Raw genomic sequence first — 25,481 nt, forward strand, 5'->3', positions numbered from 1 at the left:
ACATTCGTGTATTACTTATTTTGAAAATAAATGCAAAGTACTAAGGAATAGTTTTTAAAAGGGTGGGCTTTGTGATATTTACCTGAAATAATGCCCTCTCTGATTACCTCCACCTATCTAAATTTTGCCTCTTCTTCAAGATAGATTCCTTTTCTGGATAACTCCAGCTTGAGTGCTCTTATCTGATTTCCTGTGCTAGAAATTCGTGTGTGTGGCAAATCATTATACATTGCTTTCTTACAGCTCTTCTATTTTAAAAATAGTATCTACTTTGTATTAAAATTCCCATTTTTAATTTTCATTTCTATTTTACTGAACCTTTGGGGATTGCATGGGGAATATAATCTTGCAAAACAAGAATGGCTGATGGAAAATACGTGACCAAGTAAAAGGCAGAAGGGGGAGTGGGTAAATGGGAAGGAGCATGAGGCTCCCTCCTTGCAGTCAGCCCTCACAGACATTTATCAAATACAGATTCATTTGAATTAGTGACCCCTTTTTATAAAATGCTAATGCCCCTGGAAAGGTAAGGCCTTCACATCTTACAACAATTAATCCAAATATCACGACATCATTTGGCTAAGAACACCTGGGTGTTCTGCGATGAGAGGTTAGGAGAAGTAAAATTTCTGAAGCAGGACTCACAAAAATTTAAAACCAAAAGGGCTTAAAGATCTGCCATTCTAAACCCTTACTTTATAGAAGATGAAACGGGGTCTTGCCCGAGATCACAATGCAAGGTATAGGGAGAGTCCAGATCCAAACTCAAATCTCCTCTTAATTTCAGTCAAGGAACTACATCATGTAGCCTATCAGAGAAGAGGTCTGGCCTAGGTAAAAGACGGTGTCTTTCTATAGCAAGAAAGATACAGATGGGCTCTGTGCCTGGTGAAGAGGGGAGAGATAATTCAGGAAGCACAAAAGAGGTGACGTCAAGTTTTGCCCCCTTTGTAATTGTGTCCAGGAGTCTGTGACTGTGTGTGTCAATGGAAGTCCTCCATATTAGCAGAAGCCAAGTTAAGATAATCAGAAATAGTTTGGAAGGCTACAAACCTCAACTTCCCCTTACCCAGTCCGGTCTCCCTACTTCAGGAACCCACTGAAGTTCAGCTTACAGCTCTTGTTGATCCTTTCACACCCTTCCTTTCCAAGTCTGGAGAAGGAAAGCTGGAAAAGGGAAACGAAATGCAAACATAAGAGATTTCCCTATTTCCAGGGTACTTTCAGCCGATTTCCAGGGTACTTTCAGCCGATTCCCCAGTATCTACTGTATCCGAAACACTAGAGAGCCACTTAGGGTAGCCATGGAGATATGACTGTCTTCAGTCTTGTTTCCTTCCTTTTCTCTACTATTAACATCTTTCGCTACGATTTCGGTAAGGCCCCCCCACTTCTGCTGGCACTCAGGTTCTGCAGCTCCTCCCTCTCCTCAGGGACGCTCATAGAGGGATTGGGAACACTTTTTAAAATGAAGAGAGCGCAAAAACACAAGAATGAGTGAGGGTTTTCTCCAAAAGGGATCAGTCCCATCCACAGCCTTCCCTTCTCCAGCCTTGAGGTTTTGGCGTTTGGTCCCAGCCCGGACTGCAAGTCCCAGGAGACCCCGCGGCGAGGGTGTCCTCCAGCGATCCTTCCCTCACGCTTCTGGATAGTGGAGAGAAAGGTTCCGATAGCGGCGCACTGCGGTTTGGTTTGTTTGCAACGGCAGTGACCGAGGTTGGGAGCCAGGCTGACTGCAGGCGGGGGCGTCAGGAGGCGGATTCCTCCTCCCTTCGGCACTGGGGGGCGGGGAGGAGGGAGGCCGGGCCAGCGGCCGGGGACCGAGCCGCAAAGACACAGCGGGCAGAGGCGATGGAGGGCGACGGGGTGCCATGGGGCAGCGAGCCCGTCTCGGGTCCCGGCCCCGGCGGCGGCGGAATGATCCGCGAGCTGTGCCGGGGCTTCGGCCGCTACCGCCGCTACCTGGGACGGCTGCGACAGAACCTGCGCGAGACCCAGAAGTTCTTCCGCGACATCAAGTGCTCCCACAACCACACTTGTCTCTCCTCCCTCACGGGCGGCGGCGGGGCCGAGCGCGGCCCTGCAGGCGATGTCGCCGAAACCGGGCTGCAGGCGGGTAAGGAGGGCAGCCCGGAGGGAGAGAGGGCAGGAGAGGCAAATCGGAGGACGGACCGCACCCCTGCCCTGCAAAACAAGCCCGAGTCTTCTCGGGCAGGCGGAAAGGGGCAGTCGTGTCGTGTGGCCGGGTCCCCGGGCCTGGGCCGGCCGGATCTGGGATACCTTGGGAGGGCATCCTTCTGAGGAGGGGAGGAAGGGGCCCGCTGAGGGCCCGGCTGGGGGACCGGGAGCCAGGGGCAACCGAGGGCCGGAGTTCCCGGAGCAGGACCCCGGGGACCGGGGTGTGCGCTGACGGACCTGGGGCGGGCTGGCGTTCGGAGAGGGTAGCAGTTAATCCGAGGAGTGGGGAAAGTTGCTCTGAGTTGGGGGCGGGCGGGTGCGCAGTTGTGGGTCAGAGCCCCAGTTTAGAGATGGAGCAGAGGCGGCAGCGAGTCCCGGGAGTCCGAGGAGGCCATGGGACTGTAGTCGGGTGTGTGGGTTTGATGATGTATGTGAAATGTGTTCACACCAATCATGAGGCAGCTCCGTGAAGAGGGGACATTCTCTAAATAGGGTTGGGGGTCGCCAGAGGAAATCATGTCTGATGGGTGCCACGGAATTGCCAGAGATGTTGCTCATGCTTATGAAGAAGAGAGGGAAGGGATCATTTTGGTCCTGAGCCAATGGAGAACTAGCTACTCTTGTTCTTTCTTGCCTGATTCTTTCTAGGATGTGCCAGAGGCCCCCAAACACTTAAAATCGTGCAGTCTTTAATCTTTCCTAACGTCTTGCTTCCTTTTAAACTGCTGTTGGTGGGGAACTGGAGGATTTGTTAACTACTGCGTCTAATTAGGAAATAACTTTAGATTGGAAGGGAGAAGGGACTGACATTCCACGTAGATAGATATCTTGGGGACAAAACAGCAAAGAAGTCTGTGGGTTTCATTTAGTAATTCTCAAACTAAAGTGTGTATTAAACTCACCCCAGGGGCGTATTAAAAATGCCATGTCTCATGCTCTAACTCATAAATTCCTATTGAATAGGTGTGTGAAGTGGGTCCTAAGAATCTAATTTAACATGAAAAGACCCTGAAGAGGCCGGGCGCGGTGGCTCGCGTCTGTAATCCCAGCACTTTGGGAGGCAGAGGCGGGGCGGATCACTTGAGGTCAGAAATTCAGGACCAGCCTGGCCAACATGGTGAAACCCCGTCTCTACCAAAAATATAAGAAACTAGCCAGGTGTGGTGGTTGAGGCCTGTAATCTCAGCCACTGGGGAGGCTGAGGCAGGAGAATCGCTGGAAACCAGGCGGCGGAGGTTGCAGTGAGCAGAGATTGTGCCACTGCACTCCACCCTGTGCGACAGAGCAAGACTCTGTCTCAATAATAATAATAATAATAATAGTAATAATAAAAGACACTGGGGAATGTGATGCAGGTGGTCTGTTAAAATACTTTCAGAACCATGAATTTAGATGCTCATAGCAAATTTGAACACAAGGCTTAGAACTGGATGAATTGTTCTGACTTTGCGTGTTAGGTCTTATATTCCCAAAGTTTTGCGCTTAATATCCTACATCCAACTGGGAATCCAGAAATGGTGACAAAAATAAGATACTAAGATCATGACAGGGTCCTAAATGATACCGTTCCATTTACTTGGTTTGGATGGGAGTTTAAAAAGGCTTATTTTACCTTGTAACATAAAAGGAGGGGGATGACTAGTTTTTCTGAAGTTGTGTCTTTGACATCTTACGTCCAGAAATATACTGTCCTGGAATGGACTTGTAGAGAGAACTAGTATCTGTGAGGCTACCAGAAAACAGCTGATGGGAAGGGCTAATGTTTTCTGAGACGATCCCCAGAATGTGTACTTTCACCTGCTCCCATAACAGTGCTTTCCAGAGGTGTCTCCTGCTCGGAAGTTTCTCTCACAGCTTATCTTAAAAAGCCCTTTATTGCTGTTTTTATTTTAAAACAACTATTTATTTTAAACTTGCTTCTAAAACAAAGAGAATTGATTAACCTCAGAGAGATGGAGGTTTTCAAGGCACTTTGGTTGGCTCTTGTTTTTATTCTTTAAAAAACAACGTAAGACATACAAATATACCTTTGCATTTCGCTTCATTGGCTTTTCCAGTTGACTGCATCATGAACTGATCTTTGCGTATTTAACTCTCTTCACCATCGGGAGTCTGTCCATCCCAGATAAAAACCTGGGAGGGTGCAGATGGCAGGAGTGGGAGCAATTTGGTTTTGTTCCATAAAATGCTTTTCTTCCTTTCAGCGTGGAGAGTTTGGGGGTAAAAATGCACCAAGGAAAGTTAGTGAAGGGACACTTAATATGTATATTTGAGGGATGCATTTTCCTAGCTGTTTAGGTGGTCATGTCAGAAAGTAGAAATCACTCCTAAAAAGACAACTAGCTCTTGTTCTCCCCATTTACAGGCCATCTTTGTAAGGTCAAGTTATTCAGAGACTGTCTCAACTTTCTTTTTTAAATTTTTTGTAAAGATGGGGTCTCACTTTGTTGCCCAGGCTGGTCTCAAATTCATGGCCTCAAACGATCCTTCCACCTCAACCTCCCAAAGTGCTGGAATTACAGTAATCAGCCACCACACCCAGCCCTCAACTTTCTTTTATGAATGTTAGTCTCTGATTAATAGGAACTTGGGTGTTGAAGGAACACTCAATTCTTACCCTAACAAACCTGTAGGTTTTAAGCATCATTTCAGAGTGGAACTGTGCCTCTAGGCTGATGTAGTATGGTATTTGAGCAACTGAAAGAAGACCAGGGATTAACTCTAAATTTGAAATGATTGGAGTATAAGTATGGTAACAATAGTAAAACAATTTTCATGTCTATATACCATTTGTAATGCCATATGATACCAAAAATTTTTATTGTCTCACTTTCACCCACAAAAGAGTAAAGGACCCCAAAATAATATTTGCCTCTAACATTTTATAGTTCTGAATTCACTGGGGTCAGTGTAGAGAATATGTAATGTACATGATATTTTAGAATTTAAAAAGTAAGGCTGGGTGCGGTGGCTCACACCTGTAATCCCAGCACTTTGGGAGGCTGAGGTGGGTGGATCACCTGAGGTTGGGAGTTGGAGACCAGCCTGACCAACATGGAGAAACCCCGTCTCTATTAAAAATCCAAAAAAATTAGCTGGGCATGGTGGCACATGCCTGTAATCCCAGCTGCTGGGGAAGGCTGAGGCAGGAGAATCACTTGAATGTGGGAGGTGGAGGTTGTGGTGAGCCGAAATCACGCCATTGCACTCCAGCCTGGGCAAGAAGAGCAAAACTCTGTCTCAAAAAATAAATAAATAAAATAAATAAATAAATAAATAAATAAAGGCTTTGAGCACTTCTGAGGAAAGGCAGGGTGGAGTATTAAGAGTAGCAGAGGGAAAAGTATTTTTTTTCTTTTTTTTTTTTTGAGACAGAGTCTCTCTGTGTTGCCCAGGCTGGAGTGCAGTGGCGTGATCTTGGCTCACTGCAACCTTCACCTCCCATGTTCACGTGATTCTCCTGCTTCAGCGTCCTGAGTAGCTGGGACTATAGGCGCCTGCCACCAGGCTCAGCTAATTTTGTTTTTGTATTTTTAGTAGAGATAGGGTTTTACCATGTTGGCCAGGCTGGTCTCAAACTCCTGACCTCAAGCGATCTGCCTGCCTTGGCCTCCCAAAGTGCTGGGATTACAGGCATGAGCCACTGTGCCCGGCATGGGAAAGTATTTTTCTTGTTTTATGATCCAGTAAAGTTCCTAGCTGTTGCAATTTGTCATAAGCCTCTCAATTTTAAGAAATTGGAGTGGGCCGGGTGCGGTGGCTCACGCCTGTAATTCCAGCACTTTGGGAGGCCGAGGCAGGTGGATCACTCAAGGTCAGGAGTTCGAGACCAGCCTGGCCAACGTGGTGAAACCCCATCTCTACTAAAAGTACAAAAAATAGCCAGGCATGATGGCGCGTGCCTGTAACCCCAGCTACTCGGGAGGCTGAGGCAGGAGAATCGCTTGAACCCAGGAGGCGGAGGTTGCAGTGAGTCGAGATCGAGCCATTGCACTCCAGCCTGGGTGTCGCAGCAAGACTCTGTCTCAAAAAAAAAAAAAAAAAAAAGATATTGGAGTGACTTAAATATGTGTTGTTGGAGTTCTGTGGTCTGTGGTGCCTTCTTTGAATCCTGGTTTCACCTCTTACTAACCAAATGATCTTGGGCAAATCACAACTGTGCTGTGCCTTTATTTCCTCATCTGGAAATAGGGATTATAACAGTACTGATCTCTAGAGTTCTTGGGAGTGAATCTATGTGCATGTTTAGAACAGGACCTGGGCCGGGAGCGGTGGCTCATGCCTGTAATCCCAGCACTTTGGGAGGCCAGGGAGGGCGGATCACTTGAGGTCAGGAGTTTGAGACCAGCCTGACCCTATCTCTACTAAAAATACAAAAATTAGCCGGGCAGGGTGGCAGGTGCCTGTATGCCAGCTACTCAGGAGGCTGAGGCAGGAGAATCGCTTGAATCTGGGAGGCGGAGGTTGCAGTGAGTCGAGATTGCCCCACTGTGCTCCAGCCTGGGCGACAAAGCAAGACTCTGTCTTTAAAAAAAAAAAAAAAAAAGAACAGGCCAGGTGCGGTGGCTCACGCCTGTAATCCCAACACTTTGGCAGGCTGAGGCGGGTGGATCACCTGAGGTCAAGAGGTTGAGACCAGCCTGACCAACATGGAGAAACCCCATGTCTACTAAAAATATAAAATTAGCCGGGCATGGTGGTGCATGCCTGTAATCCCAGCTACTCAGGAGGCTGAGGCAGGAGAATCGCTTGAACCCGGGAGGCGGAGGTTTTGGTGAGCCGAGATTGCACCATTGCACTCTAGCCTGGGCGACAGAGCGAGACTCCGTCTCAAAAAAAAAACTAAAAAAAAAAAAACAAAAAAAACCAAAAAAAACCAGTGCCTGCTAAGGTGCTATGTAAGTATTAGCTCTTATTCAATAAATACCTGAGTGCCTGGTATGTACTGAGCAATGTGCTGTGTATGGGGGATAAAGAGTCAAATAAAGACATTGGCCTTGGCCTTAGGCCAGTGAAGATCAGTCTTTCCGTTCTATACTTTTAAGAAAGAAAAAATAATTATAATTATCATCAATAATCATTTATGTTGGATGATGGATTAAAAAGGTCTAAGAAGACCTGAACTTGGTCCTCTGGAAAGGTATAATCTAATCTAAACCATATACGTGTGCAACACATAAAACATGTACATAAAAAAGCAGAATGCTAAGGGAGGTTATAAGCATTTTATATGAGTTATAATTCTCAGGTTTTTTTTATAGCTCTTTGCCTTTGGTGAGCTTACAGCTATGTTTCTCCAACATTCTTCACCTTCTTTTTGTCACACCTTTTAAATGTGCCAGCATTTAAAAGAAGGGGAAAAGCACTAGTGTACTTATTTAAAATAGGCATTTTCGGCTGGGCGCAGTGGCTCACTCATGTAATTCCAGCACTTTGGGAGGCTGAGGCAGGTGGATCACCTGAGGTCAGGAGCTCAAGACTTGCCTGGCCAGCATGGTGAAACATCGTCTCCACTAAAATACAAAAAATTAGCTGGGCATGGCGGTGCGGGCCTATAATCCCAGCTGCTCAGGAGGCTGAGGCAGGAGAATCGCTGGAACCCAGGAGGCAGAGATTGCAGTGAGCTGAGATCATGCCAGTGCACTCCAGCTTGAGTGATAGAGTGAGACTATGTCTCAAAATAAAATAAAATAAAATAAAATAAATAGGCATTTTCCTTGGTCATCTTAGAAATTTGTATGATAAGAAAGTTTAAGTGGCAGAGTGACATTTGGGGAAGGGATGAAAAGTTGGGAAAGAGGAGATTCTTTAGAGCTTCATTTTATAGAGCTGTCATCTTTATGGGGCTTAGGGGTGGGGAGAAGCTGGGATTGTGGGGTGGAACACAGTGACAGCAGTGCTGAGACTGGGATGGGTGTACTCTGTGGTAGTTTGCTATCATCTGTTTAGAAGAGTTGTCAGTGCGTTTCAACGTAAGTTCAGTAAAGATAGTGCTATAGTTTTGGTTCTTATTACTTTTAATAAAAGATAATCTATTCTAAGGTAATACCTTAGATTAACAAAATCCCATTTTTCCAAGTATATCCAAAACTTGGTCTTTCTTTCTTAATTTTCTTCCCTCATGGAGGCAGCATTCAGTGGCCAAAAGCAAGCATAGCATTTGAATGAAACCTGGGGTCCTATTCTAGTGCATTCTCTTTTTAACTGTGTGACTTGGGGCAAGTTACTTAACCTATTTGAATCTTGGGTTCTTCATATATATAATGGGAGTAATAATACACAATGCCACATATTGTATGATTCCATTGATATGAAATATCCAATATAGGCAAATTCATAGAGATAGAAAGTAGATTAGTGGTTGCTAGGAGATGTGGGAAGAAGAAAATGAGCAAATAAGGGGTGACTGCTAATGGGTATGGGATTTTTCTGGGAGGAGATGAGAGTGCTCTGGAATTAAATAGTGATGATACTTGTACAACTTTGTGAACATTCTAAAAGCCACTGAATTGTACACTTAAAAGGGGTGAATTATATCTCAATAAATAAATAAAATGGGAGTGATAATACCTGCCTTACAAAGTTGTGACATTTGGAGATAATATACCTTAAAGCACAGGCATATAATTAATGCTAAATATATATGGCTGTTTGAGTGGTGTGTGTGTGTGTGTGTGTGTGTGTGTGTGTATGGTGAGCATTGATTTAGAAAGTTGGAACATGGGGTTGGCAGAAGAATGAGAGGAACAGAAAGATGGAATGTGGAACAGAACAGTTTTGAGCTAGAGGCAGATTTAGGCCCGAGTCTCTAGGCTCCCAGTCCAATTCTGCTTCTGCGGCTCTTCCTTTGTTCTTTTCTGACCTGGCCATGGGAATACAAAATACACCCTGGCAGTAAAGAGACTCTGTTACAAATGAGTCATCACCCAGGCTCCACAGCTTGTATGGAACTGTCATTTACTGAGTGGGAGACTATCTGATTGAATGAGTATAATGTGGCACTACCTACTCAGGCTCTTATTCTAGTTTCCACTCCCTGACATTTAGGGCATCAGGCCCCTTGTTGCTGATCTTGCTATCTCCTGCTCCCTGGGAGGAAATGGCCTCCCTAACCACAGTGGCTCTTTGCACCCTTTCCCTTTCTGGCCTTTCTCCTTCCGAATCTTCCTTTCCGGGGGTAATCTGTTTCCCATGGTACAGGTCTGCCTGCTGTTTTTGTTGTTGTTGTTTTGAGACAGAGTCTTGCTCTGTTGCCTGGGCTGGAGTGCAGTGGCACGATCTTAGCTCACTGCAACCTCTGCCTCCCGGTTCAAGCATTTCTCCTGTCTCAACCTCCCAAGTATCTGGGGCTACAGGCACACACCACCATGCCCAGGTAATTTTTGTATTTTTAGTAGAGTCAGGGTTTCACCATATTGGTCAGACTGGTCTGGAACTCCTGACCTCAGGTGATCCGCCTGCCTCGGCCTCCCAAAGCGCTGAGATTACAGGCATGAGCCACCTTGCCCAGCTGGTCAGCTTGCTATTAAAAAAGATTGGGAAATTCTGCCCTCTCCCCTCGCCTCCCCTCCCCTCCCCTCCTCTCCCCTTCCCTCCCCTCCCCTCCCCTTCCCTACCCTACCCCTCCCCTCCCCTCCCCTTCCCTACCCTACCCTTCCCCTCCCCTTCCCTACCCTACCCCTCCCCTACCCTCTCCTTTTCTTATTTTATTTTTTGAGACAGTCTCACTCTTGTTGCCCAGGCTGGATCTTGGCTCACTGCAACCTCTGCCTCCTGGATAAAAGTGATTCTCCTACCTCAGCCTCCCAAGTAGCTGGGACTGCAGGCACGCGCGAACCACACCTGGCTATTTTTTTTTTTTTGGTAGAGACGGGGTTTCACTGTTTTGGCCATGCTGATGTTGAACTCCTGGCCTCAAGTGATCTGGCCACCTTGGCCTCCCAAAGTGCTGGGATTACAGGCGTGAGCTCCCATGCCCAGCCTGCCTGCTTTTAAAAGAGAAAATATTATTGCCTTTAAGCTTATTATAATTTGCAATATGTTTAGTCTTAAAAGTCATTACTGATTTCAGTATGGTTAGTTCTTCAGCCTTGCAAGTAGTTTTTACAGAAGGCATGGATTTAAATAAAAATCCAATCTGGTTTTTATATTTTGTTTTGCTCTGTCTACTTTCTCCTTTTCTTTCTCCATGCTTCTGTTCTCTGTTTTACTAGGTTAAGAGAACAGGGAATCTTTCTCCAATAAATGCACTTCTCAAAAACAATCCTTTCAGAATAAAACCTAAAAAAAAGTTACAGAAATAAAGGGGAATATGAATTTTACCTTATACCTGTTACTCAGTTAATATAGGCTCTGCTCATACAGATTATGCGTTTATTTACTTTCTTTGCTTTCCTTTTTTTAAAAAAATATTTAATGGTATTTACTTTAATGCTGTATTTACTCCTGTGTCATAAGTTTTTGTTTCTTCAGTTTCTTCTGGGATAACTTTTTCTTCTGGGCAACCTCCTCTTCTGGTTTAGGAACAATCTGTTCCTTTTCAGTAAGGATCATCTCAATGTGGCAGAGAGCGCTCACGTATGGGTTAATCCGACTGTGAGCTCTGTAGGTCCAGCGGCGCATCTTAGGTGCTTTGTTCACTTTGATATGCCCAACGACCAGAGAATCTACATCTAAACCCTTATGTTCAGCATTACTCTCTGCATTTTTAAGCATGTGCAGCAAAAATTCAGCAAGCTTTTTGGGCCACTGACCTTGTCCAGCCCCACTGCTTGGCCTGGGCACACCAACCAACGCAACCATTGTAATGTTGGAATGGTACACGCTGTTTCTGTAAAGTGGTAGCTTTCAGATACTTCGTGGCTTTTCGTATATGCATACCCTTGATGGCCTGAGAAGTGTTATGAGTATTCTTAAAGTGAACACGAAGATTTGAACCTCTTGATTTGCATGATTTTGTGGGGTTCTCTGGGTCAAGTGAATAGCGAACCATTTTCACAGATTATCTCAGGCCACGTAGGGGAAGAAGCCCCTTCCCCTTCCCCTTCCCCTTCCCGTCCCTTCCCCCTCTCCCTTCCCCTTCTCCCTTTCCCCCCTCCCCTTCCCGAGTTTCCCACATTTCCTTTCCTGATGCCCAGGCTGGAGTGCAGTGGCTCAATCTTGGCTCACTGCAACCTCTGCCTCCCAAGTTCAAGCAATTCTCCTGCCTCAGCCTTCCTGAGTAGCTGGGATCACAGGCATGCACCACCACGACCGGCTGATTTTGTATTTTTGGTAGAGACAGGGTTTCACCATGTTGGTCAGGCTGGTCTCGAATTCCTGACCTCAGGTGATCCTCCCGTCTTGGCTTCCCAAAGTGCTGGCATTACCGGTGTGAACCACCGCGCCCAGCCTTTTCTTTTGTATGATAGCTGTGAGTATGTTTGTCTTAGCCTGCTGACAAGATTGTGTACCCCTAAGGGTAAAGAGTATGTTTTACTCATTTTGTACCCCCTGTAGTGCCTACTACCATAGTGCTTTGTACATAATGGGCAAATAAATATCTGTTAAATTATTTCCACAGCTGGTGGATATTGGAATGATGTTTTGAAATTAAATGCAATTTAATTCCTTCCTTGGAAGGGCGTTTTTTTGGCCCCATAGAACATAAGGATTTTTGTAAATTCACACACATTTTACTCTCTGGGCCCCTAAAAAAGAACAATGATATGCATTTCATAGGTGACTAGTTAGGCTGCAGTTGCATTCTTTTTTTTTTTTTTCATTAAAAAAATTTTGTTTTTAATTTTGTGTGTACATAGTAGGTTTATATATTTATGGGATACCTGAGATGTTTTGATACAGGCATGCAATGTGAAATAAACACATCATGGAGAATGGGGTACCCATCCCCTTAAACATTTATCCTTTAAGTTACAAACAATCTAATTACTTTCCTTAAGTTATTTAAAAATATACAATTGGGCCGTCATGGTGGCTCATGCCTGTAATCCCAGCACTTTGGGAGGCCAAGGTGGGTAGATAACATGAGGTCAGGAGTTCGAGAACAGCCTGACCAACATAGCGAAACCCCATCTCTACTGAAAATACAAAACTAGCGGGGTATGGTGGCACGTGCCTGTAATCCCAGCTACTCAGGAGGCTGAGGCAGGAAAATCGCCTGAACCTGGGAGGTGGAGGTTGCAGTGAGCCAAGATTGCACCATTGCACTCCAGCCTGGGCAACAAGAGTGAAACTCTGTCTCAAAAAAAAAAAAAAATTAAATTATTATTGACTATAGTCACCCTGTTGTGCTATCAAGTAGTAGGTGCAGTTGCATTCTGTGCCAGTATCCCAAAGAATTATTTTCATGTTCCAAAGAATGACTTGCATGCAATACCAGTAGACCTGAGCTTCACCATGATATGGGAAGTAAATTCTTAATATTCATTCACTCAGCAAATCTTTATTTAATGCCTGACTCTGTACTAGGCACAGAACACCCATTGATGAACCACTCTGTCCAACTAACTGAGATTATTAATTCCAAATTGATGTTATGAAGGAAAAAAGGATTAGTGTTTCATCATGTCTCTCCCAGAGGATTTTCTACAAATTGGTTACCTACTTAATCATTAGTTGTCTTTGAGTGGGTAGGAGTGTAGGGCATATGGAAAATTGTAAGATTAAATGGCATTGATAAGAATAGGAGTTGAGGCCGGACGCAGTGGCTCACACCTGTAATCCCAGCACTTTGGGAGGCCGAAGTGGGCAGATCACCTGAGGTGAGGAGTTCAAGACCAACCAGGCCAACATGGCGAAACCCCATCTCGATTAAAAATACAAAAAATTGGCTAGGTGTGGTAGCTCATGCCTATAATCCCAGCACTTTGGGAGGCCAAGGTAGGTGGATCACCTGAGGTTAGGAGTTCAAGACTAGCCTGGCCAACATGGTGAAATCCTGTCCCTACTAAAAATACAAAAAATTATCTGGGCGCGGTGGTAGGCGCCTGTAATCCCAGCTACTTGGGAGGGCGAGGCAGGAGGATCTCTTGAACCCAGGAGGCGAAGTTTGCAACCAGCCGAGATTGCACCACTGCACTCCAGCCAAGGTGACAGAGCGAGACTCTGTCTCATTAAAAAAAAGAATAAGAGTTGAAATGTTCTGCCCAGTTTCTGACAGTAGAGAAAAATCAGCCTATTTTCTCTTTGATGGAAAAATTATATCATCTCGTTTTTGTGGTTCAAATGCAGAATGCATTTATGAAGATTACTGTTAGAGCTTTCATTTCTGTCTTTCTTAGAAGTTACAGAGAAGCCGGTAGGAAAAGTACGAGCTATGGGTGGATGTGGTTTTTTTGGTTATGGTTGTAAAACCTAAGGTTAATTTGCTCCTTCTTACAGGAAAATAGCCTCTAGGGATGACGGGGTTTGCTTCCTGCATGGTGCAGGGAATCTGAGTAGTGTCATTCATAACAAGACTACAGAGGGCGAGTCCATGTGGGGGTGCAGTTTTTCTATTTTACCTCGCAGAGCTCCGACTGGAGTGCCGTGGGAGGACGTCCAGTCTCAGTATAGGCCATTCCCAGGCTTGGAGGTTGATTCAGTTCTTTGCCACACAGGGAGTTTGGTGATCCTGTGGAACCTGGAACTTGACACTTACATGACCAGAGGAGAACAGATGTAGAAATGCTTAAGATGTGTGTCTCCTTGCTTTGAGCTATAAATGAGACTCTCTGAGAAAGTTCCCTTATGCGTAATGTTCCTCCAAAGTCCAAACCAAAACTCTTGGAGGGAAAGTTGGTCAGAGCATGGAGACTCATCAGTATCCCCTGCGGGTTCTGGTTGAAGTGCCCGTCACAGGCAGTGTGTTTTTCTATTTTCTTCTCTAGGCAGTGTGAGCAGTTTGGATGTATTCCCCAGCTGTGTGCCACGTGGCTGTGGGAACCTTTTGACCACCGCTTTCTTTGGAGTTGGGCTTTATTATAACATGCTTCCATTCCCTGAGGTGGTGTGCTCTGGGCAGGATGATGGGAGTAGGACTTGAGGATTGTTTTGCTTTTCACTTGTCTAACTAATGATACATCAGAATTGTCCCAAATAATTATGTCTAGGTTATATATTTATAAACGCCTTTGATTTTTTAAAAAAATTCCACTTATTTTAAAAAAGTACTTTCATCCTCAAAGTATCTAACTTTAGTTTCATCAGATTAAGAGCTTTAGTGCCTGGGAGGCTGAGGCAGAAGAATCGCCTGAACCCGGGAGGCAGAGATTGAAATGAGTCGAGATCGCGCCACCACACTCCAGCCTGGCGACAGAGCGAGGCTCCATCTCAAAAAAAAAAAAAAAAAAAAAAGCTTTAGTGCCTTATTTATGCCAGACAAATTTCAGTTTAGATCTTTTTTTAATATTTTCTAGTCTATTTAATGGGGAGAGAATTTCTCACTTTTTTTTTTTTTTTTTTAAATCAAGTCAAACTTGCCAGAGCAAAGACTAAGGCCCTATCACAAATGCAGCTAGGTTACAAGACTATTTTAAATAAAAGCTCTTTCTATTCAAATGAGAGGGACAGTGAGAATGAACCAGTATGGAGTTTACGTTTTAGGAATATTCCATATGATATACTCTAGCCTTAGCGTTTAATATTATGGCGATATCTAGGTGCAAGGAGGAATGTGGGGAAATATAGCTAGTAGAAGAAAAGTCATTCTTATTTTTTAGTATATAAGAACCCCACTGAGGAAACCTCTTTCACTTTCTCCTGATTGAACAACTGACATGCTCTTCTGGTTCTGTCCCATGGAGAGAATTGGAAAAGTTTTGCTGCTTTAACTTGGAAAAGTGGTTTGTTGGTATAGGATAAAAGTAGTTAGTGTATAATGGCAATATAGTCTCTACCACTAATAAACATAAGGGGCCACTACAGGCAGTGCAAAATCAAAGTCAAGCTTCCTCTGTTGGTTTCTTTCTTTCTTTCTTTCTTTTTTTTTGAGACGGAGTTTCACTCTTGTTGCCCAGGCTGGAGTACAATGGCGTGATCTTGGCTCACCGCAGCCTCCACCTCCCGGGTTCAAGCGATTCTTCTGCCTCAGCCTACTGAGTAGCTGGGATTACAGGCATGTGCCACCATGCCCAGCTAATTCTGTATTTTTAATAGAGACGGGGTTTCTCCATGATGGTCAGGCTGGTCTCAAACTCCCGACCTCAGGTGATCCGCCCGCCTCAGCCTCCCAAAGTGCTGGGATTACAGGCATGAGCCATCACGCCCGGCCTTGGTGGTTTCTTATTTAATGAACCTGATGGTTACAGGTAACTTTCATCAGACTGTTCTATACTGGAGCATCATGTTGGTCTATACTGCTTAGACTTGTGGATTTGGATTCTAAGTCTGATCCTAAACTACTTGCTTAGATCAGTGCCTTGAACTCCCCAGACTCTGAACAAGCAATAGTAAACATCACAGGAAGACTGATGGGATGGAAGGTAATGTGCAGGGCAAAAGTGGAGACAGTGAAGAAACTGTTGTTGTTCAAATCCTGTTATTGCTGTATTTGATGTATTTTTTTTTTTCCGGCTGGTTTTTCTTGTCAAGTAAAATCCTATCTCTTGATCTCTTTCCTCTGAGATCAAGAGCTGGATACGCTTTGCTAGGTATATATTTGGATCCTAAAAAAATTATTTTGAAATAATTTCAAACATACGTAAGTGTTGCGAGAACAATAAAAGAGTTCCAATATCTGCTTCATGCAAATTTTCTAGTTGTTAACATTTTCATGGATTTGTTCCATCACCCAGTCTCTCTCCTTCCTGATCTATATTAGATGTAGTCTTTTTCTGAACCTTTTGAGAGCTGAGTGCAGTTAGGTTTTCTCATCTCCTCTAAACACTCCAGTATGCATCCCTCCCAAACAAGGATGTGCTTCTATGATCACCATACAGCTCGCCAAATCAAGAAATTAACATGGGTTCAGTACTACCATCCAGTCCACAGACCCTGTTCAGGTTTTGCCAACTGTCCCAACAATGTCTCCTTTTTTTTTTTTTTTTTTTTCCTTTCATCACAGGGTATATGACGTCAACCCATCCCTGGAGATGTTTTCTCCACCTTAAATTCACCAGTTTTAGGGCCAGGCGCAGTGGCTCATGCCTGTAATCCCAGCACTTTGGGAGGCCATGGCGGGTGGATCACCTGAAATCAGGAGTTCAAGACCAGCCTGGCCACTATGGTGAAACCCCATCTCTACTAAAAATACAAAAAAAAAAATTAGCCAGGCATGGTGGTGCATGCTTGTAATCCCTGCTACTTGGGAGGCTGAGGCAGGAGAATTGCTCGAACCCAGAAGGCTGCAGTGAGCCGAGATCATGCCATTGCACTCCAGCTTGGGCAACAAGAACGAAACTCCATCTCAAAAAGAAAAAAAAAAAAAAAAATTCACCATTTTTTGCTTTGCAATTGATTAGTTTGTGAATTCACCATTTTTTTCCTTTGCAATTGATTAGTTTGTGGAGAGGTGTTCTTGTATTTCACTGATACCCTGTTTCTCAAAAAACCTCCTTCCAGTAGACCTAGCATTCCCTGACAACTCCCACCTGTCTCAGTGATGGGTTTTGTTGTTGTTTTCTTTTTACAGGCAAGGTCTTGCTCTGTTACCCAGGCTGGATGGAGCGCAGTGGTGTGATCATAGCTCACTGCAGCCTTAATCTCCTGGGCTCAAGAAATCCTGCCTCAGCCTCCCTAATATCTGGGACTACAGGCACATGCCACCGTGCCTAGCTAATTTTTAAATTTTTTGTAGAGATGGAGTCTCACTATGTTGCCCAGGTTGGTTTTGAACTTCTAGGCTCAAGCGATCCTCCTGCATCAGCCTCTCAAAGTGCTAGGACTACAGGCATGAGTGACCGTGTGCAGCCCAATGGTGATTTTTATATCCATCATTCCTTCTATATGTATTAGTTGTAGTCTACTGTAAAGAAGAGCTTTCCTTTTCTCTTGTTTATTTAATCAGTGTAGACTTGTGAATTTTTTCAATGGATTGTAATATCTTCCTATCACTTTCTATGCATAAATTGTCCCCACTTTGGTGAGTGAGTTTCCCTTCAAGCTGGTTCCTGTGTCCTTTTGACATATTCCCACCTTTGGATCATTGGTAATGCTTATAAACTGTTATACACTGCGTTCCAAATGCCAGAAGCTAAGCCCTCTGTAAAGCGTGGGGTTGGCTTCCTTCAAGGAACTACTTCCATCTCTGCGTCCCATACGTTAAAGCCTCAACTGCTAGCTGTGATTCTGTTCCCTCGGTAGTGTGACCAGTCTCAGGAGCAGTTTCACCCAGGAAGGAGCTTGTTCAGCATGCTGCTGAGTGCGTTCCCATTTCACATGGCTCCCAGGGAGTATCAGCCCCTAGGGAGGCGGTGTCCTCTCCCCCGGTGCTAATACTATCTGCTTCTTAAAAGCTGTGAGAGATCTTAACGTGGTCCTGACATAGAATAACTTTAGAGAGACTTCTGCCAACTTGACTTTTCCGATTCCAGCAAGAGCTTTGCCTACTAGAGTGCATTTCAGTCTCTAATCTTCAATAACCATCCCCTTCCAAAGAAATAGCGTGTACTACTTGGTCCTGAAGATTCTGAAAGCCAGACTACCTAAGCATCTGTTTTCCTTAAATGAGGGTGCCTTCTGTGTCAGTCTTTAAAATTTAGCTGAAGGTCAGAGAGCTTGTTTAGGAAGGATAAATAAATATTTCTAGACTGAATTTTTTCTGTCTCAGTCCCTGGAATTTTTGTAGCTTAGTGCTTTGAAGCTTGTGGTAGAATTGACTGTAGTAGAAAGACTATATAAGATTGCTTTCTCAATTTGGGATTTGTTCTTTTCTCTACTTTTGGTATAGATAGTAAGAAATAAAACATCACTACCTATTTGTGGAAATGCATCTTTGTGTCACTGGTTGCCTCAGTTAACTATAAAAATCCTTTGTTTTTCATTCACTTTCAGAGGGGACTTAAGTTGACTTCCCATAAAAGCATGGAAAATTCAATGTTAGAAGTGATATTTTTGGCCAGGCATGGTGGCTCACACCTGTAATCTCAGCACTTTGGGAGGCTGAGGCAGGTGGATCACCTGAGGTCAGGAGTTTGAGATCAGCCTGGCCAACGTGGTGAAATCCTGTCTATACAAAAAAAAAAAAAAAAAAAAATGAGTGGGACTTGCCTGTAGTCCCTGCTACTCGGGAGGCTGAGGCACGAGAATCACTTGAACCTGGGAGGTAGAGGTTGCCCTGACCCGAGATCATGCCACTACACTCCAGCCTGGGCGACAGAGCTGGAGTTTTGGCACACGCCTGTAGTCCCAGCTACTTGGGAGGCTGAGGCACAGGAATTGCTTGAACCAGGGAGGTGGAGGTTGCTATGACCCAAGATCACGCCACTGCACTCCAGCCTGGGTGACAGAGCTGGAGTTTTCTTTTTTTGAGCTCTGTCTCTGTCTTTTTTTTCAGGCCAGGCACGGTGGCTCATGCCTATAATCCTAGCACTTTGGGAGGCTGAGGTGGGAGGGTCGCTTGAACCCAGGAGTTTGAGACCAGCCTGGGCAACATAGTGAGACCCCATTTCTATTTAAAAAAAAAAAAAGTGAGATTTTTAAAACTACTGAAGGAGGGAAATCCTTGGGTACCAGGAACAAGTATTGCAGTAATAACTCTGTTGAGACCTGAATTAACTTTGAAGTCCATGTTAACTTTATGAGCTGCAGGAGTATAATAAAGCAAAAGCATTTTCTATTTCACCAACTTTTGTAGTGCCTTCCCTACCTTGGACATAGACTGTACCTTAAGAGCCTTCAGTTACCTTTCACGAGTATGTATTATTGATTGGTAGTGGCTGAAAGGTGTGGTAGATTTCCTCACTCATCTTGAGGGTCATGGCCAACACTTCTCTAACAAAAGACAGTTTAACAAGAGAAAAGCATAACAAATTTATGTGACACGGGAGCCTTTAGAAATGAAGTCACAAAGACCCAGGGAAAACTGTTTTTATGCTTAGGTTTGATGAAGAATTGACTGCTTTGTAGAAAGTGATTGGACAGTAGGACATGATCTAATGGTAATAGACTGAGAAACCCAGCAAGGCTGGTCTGCTCAGGTTATTCTTGGGCTCTTTATGTGCATTCCTTCCCCCAGGGTGTGGGATGTGGCAGGTCCTCTCTGGAATGAGGGTCTTCAGAGGACAAGAGAGCAACCTTTCTAGTTTTATGGCTTGCTTCAGAGAAGAGGATTGCTAGTTAGTTCCTTTTTTTTGTTTTTTTGAGACGGAGTCTCACTCTGTTGCCCAGGCTGGAGTGCAGTGGCACTATCTTGGCTCACTGCAGCCCCTACCTCCCAGGTTCAAGCGATTCTCCTGCCTTAGCCTCCCAACTAGTTGGGACTATAGGCACATGCTACCACGCCTGGCTAATTTTTGTATTTTTAGTAGAGGTGGGGTTTTACCATGTTGGCCAGGCTGGTCTCGAACTCCTGACCTCAAGTGATCCACCCACCTGGGCCTCCCAAAGTGTTGGGATTACAGGCGTGAGCCACTGTGCCCGGCCAGGGTTTCTAGTTTCTATGGTCTTGAGGAAGAGGAATTCTGGTTTCTGTGAGTAGCTTAAGGGGAGAAAAAGGGGAGGCAGACAGGAGGCCAGGAGAAGGTCAGAGAGCAACCTTGCTTCTGAAGCCTTCCAATCTCCTTTAGTTCAAAGTGCTCAGCATGCCAAAGCACCATACTTTGGGGTATTGTTTTCTGAGCCTGATGGGATGGAAAATAGGCAAGAAGGGGAGAGTGTGTTGCTACAAATCGATTGCCATTACCCCAAAAACAATTTAAATAAAGTATCTATCCTAAAGAGTCACTAGCAACAGAAACAGGTCACGAGTATTTCCTCCCTCCTATCTTCTCTTTTCAGAGTAGTCAGCCAAACAGTAATACACACTGACTGTTGAGCAGAGCACTAAGAATTTCTCTGAAAAGAGCCTACTGTTTCTTTTAGCAAAGAGACTTTAGAGATCTCAGGTAGAATAACATTTTTTGAAAGTGTGTACCAGCCAGTGGTAATGCTGCGGTTTTCTCCATATGCTTTATTCCTCATGGTTTGGGGCAACTTTCATAGGGATTGTATCAGTCTGCTTTATATTGAGGTCCTACAGTTACTAAATTGCTTTTGACCCCAGACTGGAAAACAATGTGGCATAGGGGTCATTGTCTACTGGCCCCCAGAGCTCTGCAGTTCGCTGCTGAGAGAAATGGAGAAACCTGAGCTGTTTCTTGTTTTTTCTTTTTGAGATGGAGTTTCGCTCTTGTCACTCAGACTGGAGTGCAATGGTGTTATCTCGGCTCACTACAACCTCTGCCTCCCGGGTTCAAGCAATTCTCCTGCCTCAGCCTCCCGAATAGCTGGGATTACAGGCGTCGGCCACCATGCTTGGCTAGTTTTTATATTTTTAGTAGAGATGGGGTCTCACCATATTGGCTAGGCTGGTCTCGAACTCCTGACCTCAGGTGATCCACCCGCCTTGGCCTCCCAAAGTGCTGAGATTACAGGCATGAACCACTGCGCCCAGCCTGGTTTGGTTTTTTGAGCATCCATTTCCTCATCTTTATTATTATTATTTTTTGAGGCAGGTGACTCACCCAGGAGAGTCTCACAGTAGCGTGATCACAGATCACTGCAGCCTCGATCTCCCCAGGGTCAAGCAGTCTTCACACCTCAGCCTCCTGAGTAGCACACCACCATGCCTAGCTGATTTTTTTAAATTTTTAGTAGAAACAAAGGCACGGTGGGGTTGCTCCCTTTGTTGCCCAGGCTAGTCTCGCACTTCTGAGCTCCATCCATCCATCCATGTCGGCCTCCCAAAGTGCTGGGATTACAGGCGTGAGCCACCATGCCTGGTCCATTTCTTCATTTTTAAATGGAGTTAATAATAGTCCTTGTCTTGTAGAATTGTGAGCATTAAATGAAATGAAGCAAATAAAGTGATCAATACATAGAAAGGGCTCAATAAATGTTATGTAAAACAAAAACCAAAATAGGTTGCTGCTTTAGTTGTTCTTCTCTTCCATCTAGCTTGAAACTTTTGTTTAGAAGTAAACAAAAATCAAAATCTGTATTTAAGAACAACCACCAAGAACAACAACAACAACAAAAGCCTTGATTTGCACTTAAGACAATTTGATATGATTTTTCCTCCAGCCAGAGTTGGCAGGGTTAATGTTAGCCAGCTGAGAAGCCATGCTGTTACCTTCTGGCAGCCCATATGCAGATGCTGTTGTATTAATTACAAAAGAAAACTCGATTAACTTGAAGTCCTTTAACTGTCAGTGAGGCAGCTGCTCCAGCTCTGAAACAGGTTTTCTTCCTCCCTCCTACTGTCAGTCTACAGCTTTTAATCTCTTCTTTAGAGAACTGCTAAGACTGCACTGTAGGTCCTCAGAGCCCCTGGCTAGTTCAGTCTACTTTTTGTTCTGCAGTTATAGTGGTCCAAGGGGTGCTTGCGTAATTAAATTCACATATAATTTAAAATAAAATAAAAACCACCACACCAACCACCCATCCCCCTCACATCATTGGTCTTTCAGCAGTTAAAACCTGGCATTTTAGAACTGGAAAGCATGTTAAAGATTATCTAATCCAACTCCACCCCCCTCCATTTACCGACGAGCATTTCAAGGCTCAGAAAGATCTAGTGGATTGCCAAGGTCACAGAGCTAGTCAGAGTGGCAAAGCCTGCCTTCATTCTCGTGCTGTTCCCGCTTCCATATTGCATTCCACCACATCACTGAGCAGTGTGCAAGAATCCAGGAGTAAAACCATCTGCTTTCAACTTCATTTCTCTCCATGCCCTTGTTCAAATCTGGTAGAGATGTCAAATGGATGAAAAAGCTAAAGATTTAGTGGGAGAAGCAAAGAGCTTGGATAGTGACATGTTGGAAAACAAAGACGGTGATGTTTGCCATGGACTTCTAACAGTGTACTGGGATCAACTTCAGCACCCTTTCCTACTGCGCTGGTCTTTGGTCGTTTTGACAGTAGCAAGTTTATTTGTGGTGACTTTTTGTAGGAAAGATGGAGGGGGGAAGTGTTCATTTGGGTCAGATGAATAATGGGGTGTGTCTGCTCTGGTTTTGGCTGATGCAGCCTGTTTCATTGGCTGTCCTGTAGTTGACACTTTGTTTCAGAGGTGCAGAGGCTCTCTCCCTCTCGTCCTGAAAAGTGATTTAGTTGGTTTTCTTCTCTATTATCCACTCTCCTGGTAGTAGCAGTAACAAAGGTTATTTAGGTTTGCTGGTCTTTTTGTGATGAAATCATTTTTATTATAGGAATTTAAAGGTTGTCAGTATGCATTCACATGTAGACACTTATGTGAAAATCTGGGGAGGACAGGGAATAGAAGAAAGCTAGGAGGTGTAGATGAGGTGAAGACAGTCTAGCTGGACTTCTCACTGCTCGAGCTGAGACTATGGTAGTTAAATTCCACAAGATGAATGGAAGGGTCCTACTCTTGGTTTTTTTTTTTTTTTTTTGAGATGGAGTCTCGCTCTGTTGCCCAGGCTGGAGTGCAATGGTGTGATCTTGGCTCACTGCAACCTCCGCTTCCTGGGTTCAAGCGATTCTCCTGCCTCAGTCTCCCGAGTAGCTGGGATTACCACCATGCCCGGCTGATTTTTTGTATTTTTAATACAATCAGGGTTTCGCCATGTTGGCCAGGCTGGTTTCGAACTCCTGACCTCAGGTGATCTGCCCACCTCCGCCTCTCAAACTGCTGGGATTACAGGTGTGAGCCACTGCACCTGGCCGAAGGGTCCTATTCTTTTATCCACATGAAGGAGGTTTTTAGGAGTGATGGTTGCTCTTAAACTATTCATCATGATACTGGACTTTTCAAAGTACTCAGTGGGTTTGCTTACAGCTTTCTATAGGTAGCTGTCCCCACTAAATGGATTCTCAGACAAAACAAACAAATCTATGACGTTAAGCCCTTGGTAAGTGTCAGGCATTGTGTTGGGTGTTGAGGATGAAATAGGATGGTTCTTCCTGCTTTAGATGATTATAAACAGATAATTAGAATAAAGCATGGTAGGTGTTCTGCAGTTGAGAATAAGGTATGAAGGGACTCAGGACTGGCCTGTTGCTACTTGTTAAGTGGCCACACAAGCAATTGGCTGTGTCCTCTTGCTTTTAGGTTGTAGATCAAAAGAGTAGACTAGTGGTCTGGTGTTACACTCTTGTATTTAGTAAATACCCTTGCACAGAATTATATACTTAGTTAACTCTGTTGGTTTTTGAAAGGCACTCATCTCTTTCCCAGGAGAGTAGATTTGCTTGTTTCAGTGTCTGCTGTTGCTGATGTATATGTGCGGGCCAGGCTGATATCCTTATAGACAGACATGAAAAGAAGGGCCCTAATGAAATGCATAGAGGGATCTGCGTGAACACAGACCTCTTTAACCCTTTTGGTGTTACTGTTAGTGGAAGAGAAGGATGCTTGGGGATTTGCAATCATAGCTAGGTAGGTTCACTCTGAAGTAGAACCACCTCTTAATTGATTCAGGCCTCTTTTGCTTCCAATTCTGGAAACAAACAAAATAAATGGCCTACAAATAATTTAATGCAGCTTATGGTTAAGTGACTAAAGCAAATACTGTTACAGTTAGTGCCACCCAAAATTTCAGTTATGATGGATGTGTTTGGCTCAAGGATTGGCCCTTTTGCAGCCTAAGAACTGTGTCTGTGCTTTTCTGAACAAATGCAGGAATTGCCTGAATCTTAGAGATAGGCAGACACTGATACTGAAGGAATAAGGAGGTGATATAGTTCAGGCTGAGAGTTTCAGTGAACTAATTTTGGGTTATTTTTCTCAAACACAGATTCTCATTCTTTAGGAAGCTTGTTCTGTCTTGAACATTATTTGAATGTGTTTGGGGAAGTTATCCATTTAGTTTAGTAGTAGTTGCCTTGAAAGGAGAAGTTTTTTTTTTGTTTTTTTTTTTTAGATTTTTATTTTTTATTATTTTTTGTACAAAACATAAGGGTGGTGAAAAACAGATTTTTTTAATTGACACATAGTAATTGTACATATTTATAGGATACATGTGGTATTTCGATATGTGGGTAACAATGTGGTAATGGTCAAATCAGGGTAATTGGGATGTCCATCAAGGAGAATGTTTTTGAAATAAATCACATCTCTTTCTAGATTTGCCTGGATTTTATCCTAATAGGCAGTTCTTTCCCTTTGTCCTATTTAGGGTCTTGTCTCCCATAAACAGCAGGAATGTGATTTGATTAGGAGGTATTGATGTTAATTGAGCACCCAGTGTTTTAAGGAAGCAGATGACTTGGCAGCTGGGACGTTGTCACCAGCTATCAGAGAGATGAACTGGAAAAGATTCTAGAGCTTATGCAAACTTGAATAACATTTCATTTTATACATTTATACATTTTATACATTTATAGCTCATACATTTAGTAGTAAAATATGTCACAATGAAGAACATAAGCTAAAACCACATATGGTAGATAATTTAAAAGGGCTCCATAGTGCTATATTACTTGCTGCATGATGGCATCTTGGTCAACAAAGGTACAGTATTTTTAGCATACGTTTTCTATGTTTAGATATGTTTAGATACACAAATACTTACCACTGTGTTACAGCTGTCTATAGTATTCAGTACAGCAACATGCTGTACAAGTTTGTAGCCTAGGAGCAATAGGCTACACCCTATAGCCTAGGTGTGTAGTAGGCTATACCCATACCACCTAAGTTTGTGTAAGTACACAATGGCAAAATTGCCTGATGATGCATTTCTCAGAATGTATGCCTGTTGTTAAGCAACACATGACTGTAATCTGTGTTCAAGTATTAGGTCTTCTGTCAGAAGGAAGGGTTTAATTTTGACACATTCAGTTATGTTTCTCCTTGGGCTCACATCCCAACTAGTGTAGTTTTTTTCTGGCTTTGTTATTTTAATAATCTTGGTGTTTGTGATGGAGTCCTTATAAACTCTTTAGGCTGTCCCTCCACTGAATGAAAAAGGAGCGGGGTGGGAAGATCAGGTCACTCCCACATTTCTGGGTAGAAATAACAGTTTGTTCCTAGGGGGTGAGCTAGGGAAAGGAATTCTGTTTGATATGTGAAGAGCCTTTTCTCACTGGGGTTTTTTCCCTGATATGTCCTTCAACCAAGGTTCCTAGAAATTTCTCCTCTAGGACCTTGTCATCCTCATGGGATTTCTGTGTGAGTCTCTCTCTCTCCCCTTCCTCACTCCTCTCTCTCTACTCCTTTCTCTTCC

The 25,481-nt window shown here is 44.0% G+C and overlaps 1 protein-coding gene and 1 pseudogene across 9 annotated transcripts in view; one reads left to right on the forward strand and one right to left on the reverse strand.

Moving 5' to 3' along the window:
* Window positions 1-1,661: 1,661 nt before the first annotated feature.
* DSTYK (dual serine/threonine and tyrosine protein kinase) overlaps window positions 1,662-25,481 on the forward strand; it is a 69,182-nt gene continuing 45,362 nt past the window's right edge. For all 9 annotated transcript variants that reach the window (XM_019029478.3, XM_055369391.1, XM_055369404.1 and 6 more), the window contains exon 1: window positions 1,662-2,116. In XM_019029478.3, the coding sequence (XP_018885023.1) occupies window positions 1,852-2,116 (265 nt within the window). In that variant the 5' untranslated portion in view covers window positions 1,662-1,851. The remainder of the gene's footprint in view (window positions 2,117-25,481) is intronic.
* On the reverse strand, window positions 10,448-11,228 carry LOC101140963 (large ribosomal subunit protein uL22-like; annotated as a pseudogene).

The sequence above is a fragment of the Gorilla gorilla genome, chromosome 1, assembly GCF_029281585.2.
Source record: "Gorilla gorilla gorilla isolate KB3781 chromosome 1, NHGRI_mGorGor1-v2.1_pri, whole genome shotgun sequence".
In the NCBI taxonomy this organism is placed as follows: Eukaryota; Metazoa; Chordata; class Mammalia; order Primates; family Hominidae; genus Gorilla; species Gorilla gorilla.